The 17,659-nt window shown below is 49.0% G+C and overlaps 2 protein-coding genes across 2 annotated transcripts; one reads left to right on the forward strand and one right to left on the reverse strand.

Moving 5' to 3' along the window:
* Positions 1-639: 639 nt before the first annotated feature.
* LOC111077445 (pancreatic triacylglycerol lipase) lies at positions 640-4,061 on the forward strand. Its single transcript, XM_022371723.2, has 3 exons — positions 640-1,278; positions 2,114-3,018; positions 3,094-4,061. The coding sequence occupies exons 1-3, from the start codon at positions 1,161-1,163 to the stop codon at positions 3,706-3,708; spliced, it is 1,638 nt and encodes a 545-aa protein (XP_022227415.1). The 5' UTR covers positions 640-1,160; the 3' UTR covers positions 3,709-4,061.
* Positions 4,062-10,176: 6,115 nt separating this feature from the next.
* LOC111077429 (protein mab-21-like) lies at positions 10,177-13,085 on the reverse strand. The gene is made up of 3 exons (XM_022371705.2): positions 12,613-13,085; positions 11,244-11,797; positions 10,177-11,154 (listed from the first exon to the last, which is right to left on the reverse strand). Exons 1-3 carry the CDS (start codon positions 12,813-12,815, stop codon positions 10,805-10,807), a joined length of 1,107 nt encoding a protein of 368 aa, XP_022227397.1. The 5' UTR covers positions 12,816-13,085; the 3' UTR covers positions 10,177-10,804.
* Positions 13,086-17,659: the final 4,574 nt, after the last annotated feature.

Here is a 17,659-nt window from a genome sequence, read left to right on the forward strand (position 1 = left end):
GGCTTTGTTGTTGCTTATCATGGAAGGTGCATCCCATTCAACAAAGAGCATGGTCAGAGAGAGAGAGTGAAAGAGAGGGGAAAGATGTCTTGTACTTTGCATTCGAACTCGCTTAACACTGCACCCTGGGCCGAAATGCCTAAAATGTATGTACATTGCACATATATTTTTGTATACATAAACCAGATAAGATGAAACTACATATATACAAAATAATTTGGGATTTAATAATTTGACTTGCAAAAACTAAATGATTTTTGTTAGTTTCAAGGGATTCTATTTTTAAAGTTTATGTTGTAGGTATGTAAATATGTAAATGTATAAAAAATTGTAAGATTTAACATTGAACTTTAATGCCAAAAAATCTTTACTTTTGACCACAGTGTACAGTGCAAGCAATGCGTTGGTTGGGCTCCCCCTCCCCTCTGCCCCTGTCAACGTTATCAGCTATCTCAATGCCGCGCTCACTCCCCTTTCACACTGTCTCTCTCTCTCTCTCTCTCTCTCCCCTCCACCCAATAGTTGCGTGCCGAAGCTCTCAGCCAAGCGTTCGGCTGCAGTTTTCGGTTCGTCTTTGGCTTCGTCTTCGGCTGCGTCTTGAGCTTGGCTGTTGAATAAAAATTGCGTGAGGGGCGGCTGATCGGCTCATTGCTGCAGCGAGATCCACAACGAAACAATCAATCGCATTGGAGTAACGGATTATTACCCGTTCTCGAAAGTTCAGCAAAGCACAAATTAAGCAGAAAACTAACGGCAACAGCCATTCACTCTCGAGTGGACAGGCAGACAGACAGCCAGACACCCAGACAGACAGCCAGCCAGCCAGCCAGGCAGAGGAATAGGGACAGCCACCAGTCGATAAGATTAACGTTAACTTAATTAAAAAATAAATATAAAGAAAAAATACGCAACCATCGGAACCGATCCAAAGCCCATATCGAGCGGATCCCAAGTATTATAGAACAGTCCGAGTGGCCCCGGTGCAAGTGTCGGTTGCGCGATCAAGTGATTTTCTGTGAGTGAGTGTGTGTGTGTGTGCGCCCCTTCAGGAATTATGCATGAAGGGTGACAACAAAAAAGAACAATTAAAAGAACCTAAAACCAGCCACAAAAAAATCAGCAATCAGCAGTAAAAGAATAAGTTCAGAAGGACAGCCAAGATGTATGTGGCCAATACCACTGGCGGCCTGATGCTGCAGACCATGCTCTATCTGGCCAATCACACCAGTCGAGCGGCAGTCAACACTTTGATAGACTTGCCACCGGCCCCCAAAAGCGGTAAGTACTGGTGCCCAGCCAGATCAACCGATTGCACCATCTCATCCGAAATAGCATTAAAATAGCATTGCCAGAATAGTATTAGCTCTCGATGGCTCCATTAGTGGTTTTGAAAACCAGTAACCAAAATGTAAAATATGTATAAACGACCTCTACACAGGAAAGGAGGTGAAGTGGTCTCTAAGTGTTCTCTTGGCATCTTCTCGTTTCGTTTGCTTGTTGGCTGAACAAACAAACAAACAAACAAACAGATCTGTAGGGAAAGCAAAGAGCTATGCATCAGCAAAAAGATTTCTATCGATTATGGCCTTAGCAACAAATGGAAGGGCGATGCGATGCTTCGATGGGGGATTTCTGAATAATTGCCACAGAGGCAGTGGCATAGGCAGTGGCAGGGGACTGGCCGGAGTGGATACGCCTATCTAATCGAAAACTTCCGATACAAAGCGGAAAGCAGAAGCAGCAGCAGCAGCCGAAACCCACCGATAAAAAAAATATGACAAAAAACAATGACGACAATGATCAGCCGAGCGGAAGACTGTCTGTTGCATGCATCAGTGGAAGGCTAAGAGTGACATCGAAAGAATAGGAATTTCAAAATTAAAACAATTCAAAATTAAAGAGATCATGGAAGAGCAGTGAAGCAGCCAGTGGTTCTTCAACGATGATCGGCTTGGAAGAACCAACCAGCCTGGTCAGCAGGTTTGCTTTAGTTGGGGATTTAAGTAGATTGTAGATTAAAGAGCTTATCGGAACACCTGCCACAGAGTACTCGTACTCGTACTCATACCCGTTGAAATGTCTACAATAATTCCCAATTCAATTTGTATTCCAGATATCAACGAGGTGAAGTGCTTTGGGGTTTACGGCTGCTTTCCCATTAACGGGCCGTGGAACACGGTGACGCGGTCGATCAATGTCCATCCCCAGAAGCCATCGGAGATCGAGCCCCACTTTACGCTCTACACAAGTCGCGGCCTCGATCCGCCCAAGTATTTGGACCTCAACGACCCGGACAGTGTGCAGAATATGGGCATTAATCGGAAGGGCAGGATCTATCTGATTGTGCATGGGTACCTGGAGTCCGGCGAGATCCAGTGGATGCTAGACATGGCCACGGCGCTGTTGAAACACGAGCCAGAGGGCGAGGCCAGTGTCATATTGATCGATTGGGGCGGCGGCGCCAGTCCGCCGTATGTGCAGGCAGTGGCCAACACCCGGCTGGTGGGTTCCATTACGGCGCATGTGGTGCACATGCTGTACGAGGAGCTGGGCCTGCCCAATCTGGACAATGTGCACATCATCGGCCACTCGCTGGGCGCCCATCTCTCCGGCTATGCGGGCTATCACCTGCAGCAAGACTTTGGCCTGAAGTTGGCACGCATTACGGGCCTCGATCCGGCGGCGCCACTCTTCACGGACACCGATCGCATCGTCCGGCTAGACCGTACGGATGCCCATTTCGTGGATATCGTCCACACCGATGCTAATCCACTGATGAGGGGCGGCCTGGGCATCATTCAGCGTCTGGGTCATGTCGACTTCTTCCCGAACGGCGGCTTCGACAATCCCGGCTGTGACAAGAAGTTTCAGGACGTGGTTAAGAGCAACCGCAAGGGCTCGCTCTTCAGCACAATGCAGCAGTTCCTCGGCTGCAATCACATCCGGAGCCAGCAGTTCTTCACGGAGAGCATTGGCACCCAGTGCCCCTTCATGGGCATCACCTGCGACTCCTTTGATGTAAGTGCCTCTCACAAAGTGCCTCACATCAGACACTTATTGATCTTCCTCCCCCCCTTTTGCTATCTTCCGCAGAGCTTCAAGGAGTTTAAATGCACCAGCTGCGAGGATCCCGGCCACACGTGCCTGCGCATGGGCTTCCACAGCCAGGAGGACTACCAGGAGCAGGTGGAGCGGGGCCAGCTGCGGCAGGACGACTCCCCGGGCGTCTTTTACCTGACAACCGGCGACAGCAAGCCCTTCTGCCGCCTCCACTACCGCATCACGGTGCGTGTGTCCAGCCACGACGAGAGCACGTTGCATGGCGGCGAGGTGGGGATTCTCTCCATTCGCCTGCATGAAGCAGCAGTAGCAGCAGCCGGACACGACCGGAAGAAGAAGGCCACCACGGAGCTCATGAAATTCTCACCCAAGGCCATGTACTTTGAGCCGGGCTACGAGTACAAGGCGCTGGTGCCCGGCAAAGTGCTGCAGCAGCCGGATCACGCTACCGTCTACTGGGAGTATCCAACGAGCATCCTCAATCCGCTCACCTGGCGCATACTCTCCTCGCCGCGCATCTACCTGGAGTACATACTCATCGAGTCGATGGAGTCCAGCGACCTCTACCTGAAGCTCTGTCCCCAGCACGAGGGCGCCATACTGTCCGGCGCTGAGAATGTGCTCCGCACCAGCTACTGCAGGGATTAGTGTGTGTGTGTGTGAGCGGTGTGTGTGTGTGTGTGTGAAAGCCGCACGCAGCCCAAAAGGCGGCAACACTCCTGGCCGGCACGCTGACTGGAGTGTTCATGTCTTTGCTTAGCGAGGCCATGCACCGAAAGTGTCGTGTCGCTGCTGTGGGAACACCTTTGCCTGCTAATGTTTATAGCATCTTTTATAGCACGGGGCAGGGCAGCGGCAAAGGGAAAGACAGTTGGTATTTTATTAAAGTATTTTTTAATTGTTCGCAAAATTAACAAAAAAACACAAAACAAAACAACAAAAAGACAAAAGGAATTCGCTGGAGAACACCATTATTTATTTGTAATATAATAATTTTTTTTTTGTATATTTAAATGTAATTGTAGTTAGTTCTTAATATAAATAAAATATAAATTAAAAAACAAATGATTGGTAAATGCGCCGTCCATGATTGCATGATTTGAGAATTTGAGTGCGAAACACCTTAAATTTACATATATGGGATCGACTGGGATCGAGCGGGCGATCATCTATCACAGAATTGTGGTGTAAAGCTACAAAGATGTAGCTGGGAAATGATGGGAGATTTTTCCCTTGCAATGAATAGATACGATCACGGAGGGCCGAGGGCCAAGGCATACCATACCCAATCCGGCCGGCCCCCCATTCCGGCGGGGCCAGTGGCAGTCCCGGGTATGTATCTAGATAATCCCGCCAAGCTATAACTCAAATCAGCTGTGAACGCACAGTTTCTAATGAATTAACCAGTTGGGAGATGGGGGCATAAATTCCATGTCAGGGATCCTTCGCTTCTCTTCGTTTCGTTGGGTTTTTGTTTTGTGGATGTTAATATTTTAAATGCTTATCGCACCGAATGTATCTATCGCATGCATGTGTATCTTTTACATATAATTGATATTATCTGCATTGATTTGACTCGTTTTCAACTCAGGTTTTGCCTTTGCCTGTTGCCTCTACCTTTCGGTTCTGTTTCTGTTTCTGCTTCGGTTTCAGTTTTTGTTTCTGCTTTGCTTGCTGCTTGTATTTGTTGTTGTTGCTGTTGTTGTTGGGGTCTTTGTTTTATTATGGAACATTTGGACATTCCAATGACACAGCCACAGTTCCAGTCCCAAGTCGCAGCCACAGCTCCAGCCACAGCCCCAGCCCCAGGCCCTGGGGCAGTCGCTGCCTCCAATGTTGGGCCCATAAATATGTTGACAGAGACAGAGACAGAAACTCGGAGCTGGGATTGGAGGGGAGGAGGGGACTCCGAATTGGAGTCTCTGTGTGAGAGAGAGAGAGTGGCAGCAGCAGCAGCAGACAGTTGATGATCATGTTGACAATGTTTCGCTGGGAGTTCATTTCGTTTCTTGGAAATTGAAATTGTTTGAAAACGTTTTCATGTTTTTGGACTTTCCGTTGCCCCACCTGCTCCCCCTCCTCCTGCCCCAACCACACTCACTCTCCCCATTCCCCATGGTATGCATTCATTAATAATGTTAATCGATTTGGGATAACTCTCCGTCCGATTGTGTTCCCAGAGTGTGTTTGCTCTCTTCCTCACGCACAGTTGCCACCGAATGTCATTCTCTGTCACTTGTTGCATGCTGCACGAATGAGTATGATGGGTATCGGTGGGGGTTGGGGATGGGGAGCCACAATACAAATTGTTTGTCATTTGGTAATGGGCTAAGTGCCTCCCCAATTCTCTAAGCAAATTGCATGCAGCTGCAACCCGTTCGTTGCCCAGTTGTCCCAGTCCCAGTCCTAGTACCAGTCCGCCTCTTAATTAGTTCACCTTCGCCTCCACTCCGCTGGCTACACCCATCCCTTGCATTAACCCGCTACCAGCTAGCAGCTCTCCTTCCCCCGCTGCCATCCATCAGCTTGGCATAAATCAGACGCCAGAGCGGGCGGCGGCTGAGGGACATCAAATGGAACTCAAATCAAAATGTCATAATTCCAGACGGGCCAACATCAGCGACAATACGTCAACATGGTTCTCTTTCCCACTCGCACTGCCACTCCGACTCCGACTCCAACTCCTCTGTGGCAGACGACTCCCTGCCTTGCCTAACCTAACCCTTCCCCCGTCATCTATTTTCCACCCACTCATCCGCTCTGCCACTCCGCCACTCCGCCGTTTAATTAGTCGCCCGCGCCAATGTCGCAAACAAATCACATAATTATGATTGAGCGCAGGCAGCGCCAACTCTTTGCCGGAGATATTCATTCCGTTCCTTGTGACGATCTTTCACCTCTCCCATCCTCCTGCTGCCGCTGCCGCTGCTACTGCTACTGCTGTGGCAGCATTTTGGGGTTTGGTTTCCTTTATGGGACGTCAGAGAGACGCGTGCATAAATATAAATCAGGGCCGGCTCACAGCTGCCGTAATTGAATGCAAATGTCCATCCAAAAATACGACCGACTCCACTCTAGTGTTCACCCCACTCCACTCCTCGCCTCTCCCGTCTCTCCCGGCTCTCTCGCTCCAAAAAGAGGCGACAATCTGCTCTAAATTATCACATGAAGGTGCTGGCGATGCCCGTTCCCCCCCTCTGGCTCTCCTCTCACGCTGCGATGCTCCATTGTGTTTGCTGGCGATGCGTGGAAAACTAATTTCCCACTCCCCCAGATTATCCCCCCACTTACACACACACACACGCACACACACACACAGGGCATTCATTCCATTCCCTTTGGGGATAGCATTTTCCTGTGCCATTCATCTTGTGCATTTTTCTGATATTCATAATTTGTGGCGTGTGCGCTCCTCCATCCATCCATCCATCCATTCATTCATCCATCCATTCCCCACTCCAAGGGATTCCCTCCGAGCACATGCAGCATGAGGATGCCGTTGCCCTGCCCTGCCTTGCCGTGCTCTGCCCTGCCCCCTTTTGGCATGTTGTTAAATTGCACCACGTGTTTTTGATAATGACGACATAATTATGCCCAGGAAAGTGCTCAGCAGTAGATGGCTAGAAGATGCCTGTGGAATGGGAATGGCAGCATCGATGAACAAGCCCCGCATAGAACCGCATAGAACCGCAAAGAACCGCGTGGCTGATTCGCATGGGCAAAGTTCAGGAATCGGAATCGGAATGGAATGGTTCTGGATTCCACTCCAATCGATTAGATGTTTTAGATCTTTCATTTTATGAGGAATACAGCAATTTGTATAAGCTTTGGATAATTGCTGGATTCCTATTTGAAGGAAAGACTGCGAGAATCACTAAATTATATATAAACAAATACTTTGAGGTGTTCTATCAGCAATCAAATGGTGAATGTCTCAGATGACACTTGAGGCATTCCAAAAATATTCCATATGTATTTTAAGCTATTTTCAATGAATAAAAGTTAACCAAAAAGAAAGGTAACCAATCGATTTTTATTTTATTCGAACGAGCAATCAAGTCAATAATTCAATGACTCATGATTGATTCAATGGTTGTGATTGTGGGTGTAATTGACTGACAATTGATAAGCGAGAATACTTCCACTAGCCATTAAATGAGGAATTCAAACGATTGCTGGCTGGCTGTGGCAGGAATTGTACCACTGAATGATACCTGAAATGAATTATAAAATAAATAAAAATGAACTGTCCAGCCAGGCATCCAGTCAAATCAATTGCGCCCACTGCTGATTGCTTGATTGAGTGAATGAACAGCCAAAGCAATCGTCGCACTTTGGCAACGCACAATTTCCCTTTTTTTTCTGTTTTGTTTTTCCTTTTAAAGTTTGCATTGATATTCCAATTAAAGCTACATGCATGCGAATATGTCTATGTTAAATATTAAATAAAATAGTCCAAATAATGGTAGACATATTTTCTGCTCGCTCGCACTCTCTGATCAAACGAGGAACGGGAAACCTCTTTGAATGTCCCATTCAGCTCCTTCGCTCTACTCCATTCAATATTTTTAGTTGACTCTCTCTCTCTCACCCACCCCGCTGGGAGTTGGTAGATCTAAACAAATGAAATGTCAAAATGCGAACAACACAGCAGGAACGGAACAAAGGTGGGCAGAGGGAGACCAGACCCAGCCTGGGGGTCATTTAGAGCACTAATTTAAATATCATTAGTAAACAATTAAAACAAAGAGAGAGTGAGGGAGCCACAGCCACATTCGGAACTACAACAAAAGGAGTCAGAAAGGACGACAGCGAGGACGAGGACAAGCCAACTCTGCCGACGACAATGGGACGCAATTCGTAAGCCTCGCCTCGCCTCGCCCACGGCCATGGACTGTGATCTGAATAACATAAATGTCAACAAGAAAAACCGAAAAGTTCTCCTCCACATTACCTGAGAGGTGGTTGAGTGGCCATTGTATCGACCATGGCGATATCCAGCATCAGTAGCCAGTTTGGGATCTGCCAGAGCCTCACAGGCTCTCCCTTGCCGCATCCCATATTGCTTGTAGCTTTTGCCCATCTGCCATTCGTTTCCCCAAACTGCATTCTTTGGTTACAAATCACATGGCATGCGGATCATGCCCATCATTGAGAGAGGGTATCAAATCAAAGGGCGAACAATGAACAACAAGAGAGAGGGCGACAGGCGACAACATTTTTTGTGTGTCAGTGTGGCTTTGGCCAAAGTTGTGACAGCCCATCCAAATGAGGAAAAGGCTTGGAATAGGGATTGGAATTGGAATTATTATGGATATGGTTATGGGGTAATGTCTGGGCAGGTGCTGCTGCTGCTGCTGCTGGTCCTGGATTCCGCACGCTCCTCCTACTCCATTTTAATTGCATTTCAAATATAATTTGTCAAAACAAACTGCTCTCCGTGGAAGTGGTAGCGGTATCCCCCGGTGGTGCCAATGGGAATCGTGCCTTATCGAGTCCTGGCTGCGTGCACATGGTCCATCTCCAACTCCATCTGGTCCCCCTGCGAGGCCAGAGACCAGTCACGTGTCATGGCGCTGGCGGCAAAGTGCGCAACGAAGCGATTCGGTCACCTGATGATGCTTTTCCCAGGCATAGAAAAAACCATAGGAACTGACACCCACCCACCCACTCAGGGTGGAACTGATGCCTGGAGCTGTAGAGATGGGGATGTGGCAATGGTTCTGGTTCTGTATAGAGCGAGAGAGAGAGAGCGAGCCAGCGAGCGGGTAACATGATCCCTGCGTGCTTCGGCATAATTTGTTATTTTGACTATCGCATTATGCTGCGTGGCTCTGCCTTTTGTGCTGACGTTGATTATTTCTTGTACTTTCCATTACAGACAGGAACGTTGCGGAGCGGAGCGTTGCGGAGCGAAGTGGAGACACCTTTTGTCCGTCCGGCTCTCAGGAAAAATATCGATTACATTCGCTGAAAGTTTTCGCCCCGCCTGGATCTCCCCCCTCCGGTCCACCGGTCCTCCGACAAAGAAACCGCAGAACAAAGCAGACAAACTACTCTTTTCGGGCCTGCTCTTTGGCTGGCACAAAATAACACATAACCATAAATAAGGGTAATAAAAATGATGCTCAGTTGTCGCTGGAGCCTGAGATCTGGATGTGGATGTGAATGTGGATGTGAATGTGGAGGCTGATGCAGCTGCATTTTCTTGGAGACACACGGATACAGATACAGATACAGATACGCGATTCGCGATACAGCCTGTTGGCTAAGAGCTGCAAATAAATATCCGCCAATGCCAATAATCATAACATTAACTCACCAAGAACCCAGGCCCAAAACCAGTGCCTGACATCCTCCCTAATGAGAGTCGAAAGGAAGTGAATCCTTCTGGGATTTGTCAGCGATCGAATGGCGTTCCGTTTTCCTGAGATCCATCCAGTTCGAACCCTCAAAGAACTTTGCTTCCAGTCGGCACATTCTCTGAAATATCTCTGAAATATCTCTTAAATATAACATCCAGCAATCCAGCTCCTCTACTCTACTCTCTGAGTATAGTCATCCTTCTGGGCATTTGTCAGAGATCAAAGCCAATCAAGGTGCGAAGCTTCCTTAAACTCAGATCATCCTTGTTGCCCATCCAGCCCTACCCCACCGCAAATATAGATCAGACTGCCTTTGGCTAAGTACTCTTGAATTTATTCAAGCATATTTCTCACACTTAGGCAATCTATTATGTATTATTATGTATTATTTAGTCATATTAAACTGTGGATAATCCTTACAAGTGTTATATACTCGTAGCCGTATATAGATATACATATGTATGTGTATATAGACATGCACTGGGTAGGTATAGCAAAAAAAAAAAAAACAATCTTAAGTTGAACTTGGAACGATGAATGGAACGGAACTCTCTCTCTCTCTCTCTCTCTCCCAATCCTCATCTCATCTCTTCGGTTTCCTCTGCTATTTTGTTTGTGTGATATTTATGCTGGATTGAATTGAATTGCTTTGATCTAGGATCGGCATGCTATGGAAACAATCGTACACTACGCTGAGTACCCCCCTCCCCACAACCCTCTGCACACACCTCTGCATACACTCCGCTCCGCTCTGCTCTGCTCTGCTCCGCTCGGGCACGATGCTGAATGTTGAATGCTGTAAAAGGAGCCGCCTGGCCAAATGTTCCTTTTGCCAGCCCTCATTGTTCGCTTAACGGGTGGACAGACATGGACATGGACATGGACATGGACACGGACTAGGACGGGAAAAGCCAGACAGACGGTAACAAAGGATGTTTGAGTTATTAAAAACAATATTCGCAGGCTAAGCCGGGCATGGGCAGGGGCAGGGCATGCCTCGATGGGCAATGCCAATGCCAAGGAGTCGAATGGGGAGTGGACTTATCTCGCATCTTTGCATTAACACTTCGCCTTTGACGCAAACACACACACACACACAGATGCAGATGCAGATACACTCATGGCACAGATACAAAATGGCAGCCGCGAATGGGATGTGGAATGAGGATGAACGGATGGTGAGGGATGGAGGGAGGCAGCAGCAGCAGCAGCTCTCACTTGGCCTTATCTCAGATCATCTCGGCACTGCAATCGCAGCGACAATGAAAATTTAGCACCTTTATCGAGTCGAGTACCCACCCGACGAAAACACTCGCACTCGCACACACTCACACCCGAGACTCAGAGATTCAGAGACTCAGAGGCTCTGTTACCCCTTTTTACAACTTCTCAAAGGCATTGGCATTGGTCAGCATCTCTCTGGTCAAGCGCCAGACCTGCTTGGCCGCCTGCTCCAGGGCGCTGGGCGACTTGCCCTTAAACATGTCCAGGCTGGGCAGAAAGTAGTGGGGACATCGGCGGTACTGCAGGCAGGAGATCAGCTGCAGGAAGATGCCATTGATGCGATCGGCAATGCAGCTCTCGTCCCACTCGTAGTCCCGCGGATGCTTCTCGCACTCGTACAGCAGCAGATTCTTCAAGTGATAGGCGCTGATCGGATTGCCGGGTAGCTCCAAATGCCGGTCACGCAGCGTCTTCAGCATGCTCAGGCAGCGACGGCGGCAGCCACCTTAGGGCGGGATGGAGAGAGAAAGAGAGAAAGAGGGGGATTGAGGATCGTTGCGAAAGCGCTCTCTCTCTCTCGCGGACTGCTCTTACCCTGCAGCAGACGATTCTCGGCCTCGTAGAAGCTGAGCACCCAGGCATCCCCCTCCATGCTGGCCGCATTGTTGTTCTTGTTCTGCATGGCGGCGCTGTCCTTGGATAGCAGATCGAACCCCTCCGTCTTCACCTCGGCGACGATATTCGGATGCGGCCAGGGAATGTGCGGCATGGGCCAGTGGGCCGCCGACCGTGGCCAGATGCCGGAGCACTTGAACGCCGGCGTAATCTGCACCACATAGCGCTCCCTGATCCGCAGCTTCACCTCGCTGGTGTCGCCAATGACCTTCACCATGTCACGGTACATGCTCTTGTCGCAGGCCTGCGCCACCAGCGTCTGGAACCGGGAGCGTATCTTCCGCGACGACAGATACCCGGACGCGGTGATGAACTCCACCCACAGCGACATGGAGCGCTTGCGGCCGTCGCTTAGCTTCAGCACCGCACAGCCGGGCAGGGTGCCGTCGTCCACGAAATTGAAGACGCCCATCTGGTTGAGATATAGCACAATCTCGAACTCATTCGGTGAGATGACCTCAACGCCCTCGAACCTAGTCAGAGAGAGAGAGAGAGAATTGGTAAGTGGCCGAAACGATCGAATCGGATAGATGATGAGCCAAGAGAGCCACAACCGCAGACCCATTGAATCGACCCACTGGCTCTGCGTAATTCCAGTGCCCGGATGACTGTCATCGCACTGTCCTCCTGCTGCTGCTGCCGCTGCTGCTCGGTCCGCTCCTGGGGCTGGAGTCGCATCATTACATGCATCGTGCAGCGTCATTGTCAGTTCACTGTCAACTCATGCTCGTGCAGTGTCTGTCAGTTGCTGCGCAAGCTCATCAACATTGCCCGCTCCACACTCCCCGCTCCACACTCCGTACTGCTTTATCGAAGCTCCCGCATCGATGCTTGACTGCTTGAGTAGCAGATCAGTCGATTGATCGGGGTCACCATTTTAGGGATTTATATTTGCTTTATACGGCTAATCAGTTTAAGGGTCTACTTATACTTATAATTAATTTAGGATTGGAGTTTGATTCAAGTTTCAGGATTACTTTTTTGGAGATTTATCGGCTGATCGGGGTCACCAGCATAACTTGAATTTTAAATCTTATTTCTTATTATTTTCTCTCCTGGATAGCACCCTATTAAAACCATTTTCGGACATTTTTGTGAGTAATATGTGCCTCGGATCTACTGTAAAACATTTACTGACGCTGCATTGATCGGGCGATCGGGGTCACCAGTTATGGTCAGCCACTCTGCACTCTCTAAGACCACAACGGAGAGATCTTTGTATCCATGCAATGGGTCCCCGGAATGGGAAAACACAGGAAATTGAAATCGGTTTTGATGCAGTGCTCACCTGCCATTACACTCGACGAGACTTGAGATGAAACGCGGCTCCTGCAGCTCCACCTCCTTGAGTATGTCCTGGATAATCTTGCAGATCTCCCGTATGGCTGTCGAGGTCTTGAACATGCGGCTCTGGACACGCTCGGCACAGTAGCGATTCATCTGGTAGATCATGCGCGTCTGGGCGGCCAACATATCCGGCGGCACCAGCATGATTGGGAGCTGCCTGTCTGCCTGCCTCGTCTCTGCCTTGCAGCGGTGGGGGGGCAGTTGTATCTCTGACCTGGCTCTGGCGACGCTCCGTCTGGCGGCTAACTACAAAGCAACGAAGGAAACGGTCGGCAAGTGACTTTTGGCCAATTATGCGAAATTCGGGAGCAGAGAGAGAGGCAGGCCGGGAGTTTGGAGTTTGGAGTTGCTGTAGCTATGGCTGCTGGAACTGCTGATCAGGATCGTGTGGCGGCGGTGCTGGTGCTGGTGCTGGTGCTGGTGCGGATGCTGCTATTGCGGATGCGGACAGAACAAAGGAACAATTCAATTGTGAGTTACGGTGACAGCCGGAGAGCGGCAACAATGGGCACAAGTGGAGCACGACAATCGCTGCCAGCTTTGGTGGTGTTTGTGCCGCTTGGACTCGGTGCTCGGCACTCGGCACTCGGTACTCGGTACTCGGTAGTCGGCACTAGTATCTGTCTCTGTGTATCTGTATCTGCACTTGTATCGGTATCTGCATATGGGCTGAAGCAGTGGCAGTTGCAGTTGCAGTTGCAGTGGCTCCGCTTATGAGAGGAGTGGAGTGTGCAGCTTTTTGTTGTTGTTGTTGTCTTATTGGATATTTTGTATCTGCGAATTAGCCATCCGCATGCGGATGCGTTAAGCGAGTCGTTTTCGTATCGAATGCCTCGCTGCCAAACGATTCATTCCACAGAGCGATGGAAGGCGATGGAAGGCGATGGAAGGCGATGGATGCGATGAATGCTAGTGGTGCCTGTGCCTGTGCCTGCCGTAAGTCTCGTAGTCGTTGCCGCTGCCATTCCCCGATTCCGATACCGATTCGCACGAAAAGATACGCGACGACGACGACGACGACGCTGGCTGGCTGGCTGGCTGCCTGGCGTTGTAAATCTCGCGGATATTTACAGCTTCGGGGCAGATAAAGATAAAGCGCTGAAAGTGCAGCGCCTGTGCATTGCCTGTGTGTGTTGGTGTGTGTGTGTTGGTGTGTGTGTTGGTGTGCAGTTGCATTTTATCTAACGAATGCGGCCGCCATCTCATTCGCATGAATGGGCCGCACAACTACAGCTGCAAATGCAACACTCACACAGATACACAGCTACACAGCTACAGCAACCGAGATACATGTCCGGCTGTCACGTGACAGGCGTCGCGTCAGCGTTTCTCTGTCTCGTGCCATGCATTCCAGAGCGCTCAGCCCCCCCCCAAAAAAAAACATAAAAATCGATACTCCAAGATACTGTATCTTCTGTATCAGTATCTGCAGCCAGCGTATCTGTATCGGCAGTAACAAACTTCAACAAGCAACAAAAAAAATAAAATAATACAAAAAAAAACCAAAAACAAATCACATGCCGCCCGCCGTATCTGTATCTGTGTATCTATGCATCTATGTGTTTGTGTATCTGTATCTCACTCGCTCTGGGCTGGTGCGCGTGTGTGCCTGTGTCTATGTGTGCGAGTATCTGTGTGTGTGCGCTACTCGTGCATTGGCCCTGACGCGGCTGGCACAAGCTCCGCCCACAGTGCTGGGGCCCCCGACGGCACGCTGCGGCGAGCTCTTTGATGTTTCTGCTGCTTCCGCTCGCTCTCTGCCCACTCTCTCTCTCTCCCACTCTTTCGCGCGCTCTCTCTCTGTCTGTCTGTGCGTGTGTGTATCTTTGGGGGCTGTTGTATCTGTCGCTGCGTTGTATCTGTGTGTGTGTGTGTGTGTTGTGTGTAAATTTAATTTGTTAAATACATTTTGGTTTGGCTGTTGGCTGTTGCCGTCGCATACGAGAGCTGTGTGCAATAATTTATCTGAAATGTGCACTCATTTAGCAAAGAGCAACCCTCGTCCATGTTACCCGACAACCGAAGCAGCAGCAGCGGCAGCAGCAGCAGAGCGATATCTTTATATCTCACGGATACACCGAGGCTGAGGCAGAGGCAGACAGGGCCGCTGCCACAGATACATTTACACTCATAAATATGTCGCGTGGATTAATGTGCCAGTTGGCAATTTTTGACAGCGTTCCATGCAAGCAACTTCCACTTCACTCCACTCGCAACGTACCGCACCGTGCCCCAAGACCCCCGTACGTCGTACCACCATTCCCTCGACCAGCGCCATTTTTAGCTGCCCCCTATATACATACATGGGAGATATGTATATATCTGTATGTGTATGTACTTGGAAGGGATATGGGTTGGGCCTTAAGGTTACTTGCAGCCGCCTTCTTCCTTCTTTTTCGACTTTGCCGACAGACATCCGTTGTCATCCATCCTGCCACACGCTCGCCGCTCGCTGCTCGCCGCTGACTCATGACTGACGGACATGTGGCAACAAGCAAAGCAACATCAAAGCGCCACTGCTGCCTGGCAGCCTCCTCCAATTAGACAAATCTCTGGCGCTGCTGCCACTAATTTAAACACACAAACCAACACACAGTGGGAATACTCGTACACGGAACACACAAGTTTTTGGCATTGTTTCGAATCGGCTCGAATCGGTTTTCCAAGTCAGTTCAAACTCAACTGAAGATACATATGTACATACATATGTACGTATGTAGTTTAGCTTCTAGGGATCATTTCCAATGATTAGATATCGATTTCTGTTTCGATTTCCATTTCGTACTAATGGAAACATCTTATTCGAAGTTAGCTGGAAAACTCTGATCGATGTCCACACTCAAATAAGAAACGGTCAGTTTCCATTTGATACGAGAAGAAGTGGGAAAGCAAACTGTCAAGTCTTTTGTTCAGCCCTCATTGACATCAATCAGTGGCAGTTTTTTGTGGAGGAGACTCCAAGCCACATGCTCGTACATCTATCGGAATGGTATGGCCCCCTATGGGCCGCTAGTTTATTGGCAGCCCAAATGCTACGAATGCAATGGATCCCAGTGCCAGGTGTTTCGATCAGCCGCCACTTGGCCCTGGCTGTCTGGGAGGATTTTTGGCGCAGTTCTGGTGGCAGTTGGCAATGGAGACGGAGATGGAGATGGCCTAGTGGGGCTTATCTGCATTAATTAAAACAAAAGGCCAACAATTATTTTGGTTTGTGTCCCCTTGTCTCTATTCGGTTTGTTGTGGAAAATGTCAGAGCGGAGACAGTAGACAGCAGACAGCAGGGTGAGGATCGAGGATCGGAGTCGCCTCGGGTGGTTTTTTGTGTGTGTGTGTGTTTGTGGGTTTTTCCCGTATTTATATATCTTTTAGATCTCAAAGAAATTTGAATATAATTTATGTGCAATCGTCGCTCTTTTTTGTTGTCGGTTGGTTTATTTGGCCGATCGAGCGATGCCCGCTGTCCGCCGACTGCTGTCCGTTGCCCCGTTTCGGCTGGTACCCCCCCAAAATGAAGAACGATCCATCCATCTAAACGTTTGTCACTTGGCCTGGCCTTGTCGCCGAAACGTTTGTCTTCTTGTCTTCTCCGCCAGCTCTGCTCCTTCGTCGTCGCGTCGAGCGTATCTTTTGTCTTTTGGTTCCTGTACCATACCCAAACCCAAAGCCATACCCAAAGCCATACCCATACCCACCATCATCAGTCGTTTATTCCGCTGGAACATGCAAACATAAGTATACATATCAACCGTAGAATTCTGTGGAAAACCAAGCAGACTGCTAGAAGTAGAATCTTTCCATTAAAATACAAAAATATCTTGCTTGGATCTAGATGCTAAAGCTTGGATCCCTTAAAATAGATTGAAATTTAATACACTGAAACTTATGGGTATATTTTTATATGGATTAGCCTCAAAAGCAAACGCCAATATCGAATTAATAAATACAACGGGCGCTCCGGGGCCCTCCCCCCCGCACGCAAAAAAAAAAAACAAGCCTCACATATACCTAACGTGGGCCCCCTCTGATACGCGGCTCCCTCCCACCCCACCAACAACCCCTACTCTTTTGAGTACGGGTATAAAAATAAGTAAAATAAAAGATATTTACAATAATTACCATGGCATAACTTTGGATGGAAAAACGAACACACATTGGATCTATCTATGTACTTATAAATGTTTCAGTTGCTTCTGCACAAATATGATACATTGTAAATTTAATTCTGTTTTATGCAGCGAGGAGAAAGAGTCACTCCTGGGGCCACCGTCGATCGCATGTCCAAATGACACGGCGGCATGTGATGAATTAATAAGCAGAGAGACAGAGTGAGAGTGAGAGAGAGTGAGTGAGAAAGAGAAACCTGCCAGCCGCCACGATCCTGATGCAGTCACTAAGCGGATTTGCGTTTCTGGCCATTAACCCGCCGCTGCTGATGCGTCTCTGTCTGTGTGTGTGTGTGTGTGTGTGTGTGTGTGTGTGGTGCAACGGAGTGAGACGGCACAATCCACATGGATGGATTGCTTGAGCCGTGCCTGAGCTTTTTGCGTAAGTCCAGCTGACATTTGACTACTTTATTGAATTATGACAGCGAACAAATCAGCGACACGATCCCTCGATCCTCTCGATACCCCCCCATTCCCCCGGTACCTGATCTCTTTTTTTTTTTGTTATACCTCATTACGCATGCGACGCCGAGTCCAAGTCCAAGACCAAGTCCGAGTCCGAGTCCCAGTACCAGTCGCAGTCGCAGTGCTCAGAGCCAGAGCCAGACCCAGTGATGATCTACTACTGCAGTCGCAGTCCAACAGTAGGGAGCAGAGCAGCAGGGACAGGGACAGGGACAGGGACATGGCATTGTGGACATGTGTTTGCCATCATCTGATTGGAATATTAATTGTGACGAATGCAACCACGACAGGAGATCGATCTCCGCTGGTACCACCTCGTACCTTGCTTTCCTCCTGTTCCACTCTCTCGCTCTACCTCGC

The sequence above is a fragment of the Drosophila obscura genome, unplaced genomic scaffold (assembly GCF_018151105.1).
Source record: "Drosophila obscura isolate BZ-5 IFL unplaced genomic scaffold, ASM1815110v1 contig_165, whole genome shotgun sequence".
NCBI classification, from domain to species: Eukaryota; Metazoa; Arthropoda; class Insecta; order Diptera; family Drosophilidae; genus Drosophila; species Drosophila obscura.

Excerpts from the sequence above, each read along its gene's own strand:
- LOC111077445 (XM_022371723.2), top strand. The coding sequence starts at position 1,161 with ATGTATGTGGCCAATACCACTGGCGGCCTGATGCTGCAGACCATGCTC. Across the intron at positions 1,279-2,113 it reads GCCACCGGCCCCCAAAAGCG|ATATCAACGAGGTGAAGTGC; the intron begins GTAAGTACTGGT and ends TTTGTATTCCAG. Across the intron at positions 3,019-3,093 it reads TCACCTGCGACTCCTTTGAT|AGCTTCAAGGAGTTTAAATG; the intron begins GTAAGTGCCTCT and ends TATCTTCCGCAG.
- LOC111077429 (XM_022371705.2), bottom strand. The coding sequence starts at position 12,815 with ATGCTGGTGCCGCCGGATATGTTGGCCGCCCAGACGCGCATGATCTAC. Across the intron at positions 11,798-12,612 it reads CTCGTCGAGTGTAATGGCAG|GTTCGAGGGCGTTGAGGTCA; the intron begins GTGAGCACTGCA and ends CTCTCTGACTAG. Across the intron at positions 11,155-11,243 it reads CGAGAATCGTCTGCTGCAGG|GTGGCTGCCGCCGTCGCTGC; the intron begins GTAAGAGCAGTC and ends TCCCGCCCTAAG.